The 5,996-nt window shown below is 51.4% G+C and overlaps 1 protein-coding gene across 1 annotated transcript in view; it reads left to right on the forward strand.

Moving 5' to 3' along the window:
* LOC104853789 (striated muscle preferentially expressed protein kinase-like) overlaps positions 1-5,996 on the forward strand; it is a gene marked incomplete at its 3' end in the record, with an annotated part of 13,746 nt that overhangs the window by 1,635 nt on the left and 6,115 nt on the right. Inside the window, exon 3 of the mRNA XM_033763985.1 lies at positions 40-162. Within this exon, the coding sequence (XP_033619876.1) occupies positions 40-162 (123 nt within the window). The remainder of the gene's footprint in view (positions 1-39; positions 163-5,996) is intronic.

Genomic DNA, 5,996 nt, shown 5'->3' on the forward strand with positions numbered 1-5,996 from the left:
GCTGGTTCCGGGATGGGCAGCTCCTGCCTGCGCCCCCAGAGCCCAGCTGCCTGTGGCTGCGGAGCTGTGGGGCACAGGACGCCGGCGTGTACAGCTGCACGGCCCAGAACGAGCGGGGCCGGGCCTCCTGTGAGGCTGTTCTCACAGTGCTGAAGGTCGGAGGTAATCGGGAGGTGGGGCGGCGTCTGGCCCGGCTGAGGGGAGCAAGGGTAGAGAAGGGCTGCCCGGGCCACGTGAGGCAGGTAGCAGTTCCTGGCCTTCTTCCCAGGTGCCAGGCTTCTTAGCTGCTGAGGGCAAAAGTGCAGATCAAGTGGGAGATGTAAGGAAGTGGTGTCGGGAGAGGAGTCCCTTGGGAAGGTCAGAGGTCAAGGGTCGGTGGTGGGTAAGACAAGCCTGAGATTCATACAGGCCTCTTGGGGAGCTATGATGGAAGCCCTCCTCCTTTTCTGCTAGAGAGAAGCCTCCCGGAGGGCAATGTTCATCTCCAATAAGGGAGCTGGCAGTTGTGAGCTCCTTAAAGATGTGTGCTTGTCTGAGGGAGGAACTGGTTTCCTCTGGTCTGTGGCGCGCTGGGGAACAGATGGGTCAGATTTCCTTGCAGGCCATTGCTGTGGCAGGGCTGTACTATCAGTACCAGGTGCGGTGGAAGGGACCAGTGGATAGACGCCTGTGAACAAGGTCCAGGGCACCAGGAAGTGGGGCAGGGGCTGGGGCATGAATGGAGGTGGCTTCTTAGGAATCCACAGGCATGGGTGTGGAAGGATGGTGATGGTACAAACAGATGAGGACAGAGCATGTGGAGCTGGTGTGAGAAGCCCATGGACCATGCCTACTGAGGTTCCAGAGTTGGGTGTTCAGAGGGCTTGGAAGGGGATGTTCTGGACAGGGTGGAGGTACTTTTCCAGGCAGGTGGTCTGAGCCCTAAGGGGAGGGACAGGAGCCTGGACCCAGTGTTCACTGCCCTGCTGGCCTTGGGGAAGAATGCCAAGCCAGCACCAATTCTCCTTGGGTTAATTTTTGGGCTTTTCTAGTCCCCAACTCCAGGGTTAGGTGCATGGTTCTTGTCTAGGCCAAACATAGAGCCTTAGATAGACTGAGCCTTGAAAAACAGAAGCTGAGAAAATAGGCTGCATTTGGGGGAGGTGGCAAAGAGCTGGGGCAGGGGTAATGGTGACTGCCTTGGACATTTGCAAGAGGGGCTTCTCATTCCAGCTGGGTGATGTCCTATAGGGGTCAATTTTGGGGGGCTGGGGAGGAGGCCCAGGGTGAAGGAACTCAGCAGCCAGATGAGAAAGAAAGCTCAAGATGCACCCCAGTCAGGATATGGAGCTCTCAGCATCTCATCTCCCCAGCTTTGCCCTGCGCACCTCCCAGTCTCCAACCACGGGTTCCTCTGGCTTGGGCCAGGGCTGGCTTCTCCTGATTGATCTAGAAGTTGGCCAGGTACAGGATTCCCTAGCTTGGGGTCAGGGGTGGCACCTGTGGTAGAGTTCTGACCTGGAGAAAGAAGAGACTCTTTAGCGTTCTTACTTAGCTCTGGTCCCCTCAGGGGCAAAGAGAGCTAAAACAGAATATTAATTGAAAGGTAAGACAGATAAGTTAATAAGAATAGTTTCAGGAGAGAGAGCTATTCAGGAAGGAGAAGCAGGGCAGAGAAAGAGCAGTGGTTATAATATTTGTTTAATGTTGGGCAGGTCCTCAGAGAACTGCAGCTCCAAACGCTTCCTTTTTCAGGTGAGAATGCTGTGGAAGGGAGGTAGACATGCAACTGCTTATAGCCATCCCATTCCAGATCTAAGAAACTTGTCTTCCTGGTTTGGGCTCTGGAGCCTTTTGTTACACAACAAGTTCTGATGGTGATGGGGTGTGGGGCTGGATTTGGGACCTTTAGCATTCATTTTAGAATAGGAAAAGGATTGGGCTGCAGCATGTTCCATCTGACAACATGTCCAGGTCGTGCAGAGAGAAAGTGCCAGAGTAAGTGGAGGTTTTCATTTTGCCCCATTGCACATGACCATGTGGTTAACTATTATGCCTTCTTCTATGATTTGGGGGAGGTAGGGGCTTTGCTCTGGCAATGCTGGGAGACTGACTGGATGAGTGTGGCTTATGCCCTCTTCTGCTGCCCATCCCTCAAATGCCTTCCCAGGGACTGGTCCCTGGTCCAAGGCAGCTGCACAACACCTTAGCATTGCTCAAACTTCGTCGTGGAAAACTCTCTGGGTTGGAATCAACAGCAGGAAGACTTTAGGGTTCTCAAGGAAGCCAAGAAGAACCTGGCTATAGAAGAAAAGAGGCAATTTCTGGCTGGGATTGCTTTCAGCTCAGCAAGACAAGATGATGCTGAGGCTCTTGGCACTCCCAAAGCTTGAGGTAGTAGCTCAAGAGGAAAGGCTTAGGGAGACTGGGGACCTGAGGAGACCAGGGAGCTGCAGGCTGGTGAGTTTGCAGAATGGGAAACTGGTATAGTGGTGGTAGGATTTGAGGGTGCAGAATGAGGAAAAATAGGAAGCAAAGGAGGTGAAGATAGCAGAATTGCAGGAGACTTGTAAAATCCTTAACTGTATAAGGCACACTATCTAATTTAATTATGTAATGTTCTAAACCCCAGATTACTATTGTGACCATTATTATAAGACAAAAGCATTCAAAGGGGGAAAATTACTCAAGTTCATGTGGCTAATGAGGTGGTAGGGCTGGACTTGAATAGTTGTCACCAGACCTGGGTCCACAGAAATAGAGGTAGAAAGACTAAGTTAAGGATTTGTCATTGTGACCATTTTTCTCCTGTCATTAACCCAATCCAGTCTCTAATATAGGTAGGCATTCTTCTCTTTCCAAACACCAGCCTCCCACCTGCCCAGGCTGAGAAGCCAAGCGATCAGAGCAAGAGCTGCCCTTGGAGCAGGGAGCATGCGTGGCAGAGGGTGAGGTTTCCTAGCACAAAAGGGTGGGGTGGGGGTGAGCAAGGACACAGCTGAGAGGAGGGGCAAATGGAAGATGCTTGTGTGTGTATGTTGGTTGGAGTTTTCAAACCAGGGTCTGGAAAGACTCTGGTGTTTATCAGAAAGGCCAAAGGCCAAGAGATGGTAGTGAACCATCCTAGGTTCTTGAAATAGAGGAGAGAAGTTAGCAATAGGGAGAGAGAGGGCCAGTAGAGGCCAGGGAAAGATGGGGGAACACACGAGAATCTGCATTGAGGGATATTTGGCAGTTAGCATCTTTTTCACCTGGGATTTGGAATGCCTGACTGGAAGAAACTAGTATGGAGTCAGGAGTGGGTATGGTAAGTGCTGCCATCCATTTGGGCCAAACACCAATCCAGGAGAGGTGGAGGCACCAGACAGGAGCAGAGAAGAGCCCTGGGAAGTAAGGGAAGCAGAGAGGCCCCTGGAGGCAGCCGAAGCCTCTGCAGGAGAGAGTTTGTTGATAACAGCAGGTCTTTCCAGAAGACCTGGGTAGAATGGGGGTCATCTCTGCTCCAGCTGTTTCTTGGGAAAAGATCTGGCTCAGGAAAGAGCGCAAAATGCTAGATGAAGGAAGATTCACCACCTATCACTCTTCATCCCCTCCCCCAGGCTGTGCCACCCACTCCCTCCTATGTGACAGGTACTGGTCTTAAGTGTTTGGGAGGCATGAGTGGGGCAGGGGAGATTATCTTTGAAGATTACATTCTAGTGGGGCACACACAATGTGCCACAAAGTACATTACATAGAATGTCAGAGATTTCAGAGTAGGGCAGAGGCAGGACAGAGAGGAGGCAAAGGGGAGAATAGCAGGCGTGTGCAGCTCAGTGGAGGGTCTGCAGAACAAATCAGGTGTGGCACAGGCCCTGGAGTTCCTGTGGTTAAGGGGAAATGCTGGTGCAGAAGTGGAAATCCTGGGGAAGAGGTAGGGAAACATAGCTGTCTGGCCTTGCAGGGAAAATGAGGCATTCTGGGGCCAAGTGTAGAGCCCCAACCTGAGAGCACAGCCCAAGCCAGCCTTTCCTTCAGGGTGAGCAATGAGGCCCCAGGGCAGGAATTACAGAATCACTGGCCCCTCCTCGGCCCAGCTGTCCCGTCACTCATGCCTGCTACCCATTGGTTATTTTTACTATGGAATGTGCCAGCCCCTCGGATTCTCCTGGGGAACAGGGGCTCAAGTTACCCACTGTCCCACTCAGCTCCCCATCTGTGAGTAGGTGTATTTGGGGGTGTCCGGGGTCTTCTGGCTGGGACCAGTGCAGACACACATGTCAACCCTCTCAGTACACATTCCTGTGCATGTGTCTGTGTGTGTAACATTTGCCACTGGTGGTCTGGGAAACAACACTTGTATGTACCCAGAATGTACAAGGCATGGTCTTAAACTTTTAAAAAAAGGGACCCAAACTCAACTTCAAGAGCCAAGCAGAGCTGGGGATGTGGCTCAGTGGTGACACATCTGCCTGGCAAGCACAAGATCCTGAGTTTGATCTCAGTACAAAAAAAAAAGGCCAAGTAGAAACTGGAAAATGAAATAGGTGCTATTGTCATTGTCTGAACTTGGGCATTCTTATCTGACAACCCCAAACATTGTGCAGGTGGAGCAAAAGTCATCACTATATTTCCATATTTTATTTTATTTTACAGTTCTGGCATTTGAACCTAGGACATTCACAGCGAGCTATATTCTCTGCTCTTTTTAATTTTTTTTTTTTAAAAGATGTGTTGAGTCGCTAAATTTCCAACACTGGTTTCAAATTAAAAATCCTCCTGTCTCAGCCTCAGCCTCCAAGAGTGCGGGAATGAATTATGTGTGTGTGCCTCCATGCCTATCTGTACGTAGTTAGTACCCAGGCTTTAATTAAAGCAATAAAGTTAGGGGTCATACTGGCCAATCAGCGTGTGACACTTTATGACAAAGTGGTCAATAACCAGCCACAGAACCATAGACTCCTGAGTGCCTTAATTTGTTAGCTGTGTGACTTTGGGCCTCAGTCACCCTCCTTATTGGGAAGATAGAATGAGTTTATTCATACCATGTGCTTAACACAAGTGCCTCATACAGACCAAGAATGAAATAAATGTTAATAACTACTTAGTACTGAAGTCATAGCTCAGAAACAGGACTAGCACTACCTGTGCATGCTGGGATGAGAATTCCCATTTGAATACACGCAGTCTCAGAAGCTGTGTGGCTCTGGCCAAGTGACAGGACTTCTCTGAGCCTTTAGCTTGACAGTTAAATGAGGATGGGCATGCTCATAAAGACTGCTGGCTCTTGGGGTTGCTGTAAAAGAGGAAACAGTAGCAAAGCACCAGGCCCTGGGTAAATGGCAAAGGAACCTAAGCAGGGAATAGAACTTTGCAGTTTGCTAGTGCTGAATGGGGCAGGGGCAGGGAGTGGGGGAGAGAGCACGTTACAAAATTTGGTGAGTGTGCTCACCTGTGAGAACATGGGGTAAATGACTACTACCTCTGGACGCCTTGTGCTTGTATGTATGGGGTGAGGGTAGACAAGGTAAATAGAGGAAAGCCTTCTCTGCCTGTCTCAAGGAGCCTGGGGAGGGGTTCTTTCCAGTCAGGGTCCATGTCACCACAAAGCTTCCATCCCCGAGGACCCTTGCCCTGAGGATGACCTAGGTGCTGCTCGCCCTGTGCTCTGCCTTGCGGTGAGCTGGGTTGTCTGGCACAGCGTGCCTGTGAGCATATTTGCCAAGTAAGCGAGATGTTGCTGACCTTCCAGAGCCGCCCTGCCGCAAGAGGCTGTGTTGGGCTGACAGTGAGAATGGCCTGAGCTAGACGTCACTGCACCCTTTTCTGTGCCTCAGTTTCCCCATGTACCCAAGGCCCGGGAGGCAGATGGGTGGTGGCGGGACTATCAACGGCGGGAGCTGTCCCGTGGGCGTGCTGGGAGGCAGGTGAGGGCCGCCCCAGGGGAGACAGAGGTGCAGTAAAGAGAAGGGGCGCCAGGTGGGGGTGCAGGCTGGCTGGGGAGGGGCGGGCTCTGGGCGCCGACGCCGCCTTCCCAG

This window comes from Fukomys damarensis, unplaced genomic scaffold (assembly GCF_012274545.1).
Source record: "Fukomys damarensis isolate Sample0158 unplaced genomic scaffold, DMR_v1.0_HiC HiC_scaffold_16, whole genome shotgun sequence".
Taxonomy (NCBI): Eukaryota; Metazoa; Chordata; class Mammalia; order Rodentia; family Bathyergidae; genus Fukomys; species Fukomys damarensis.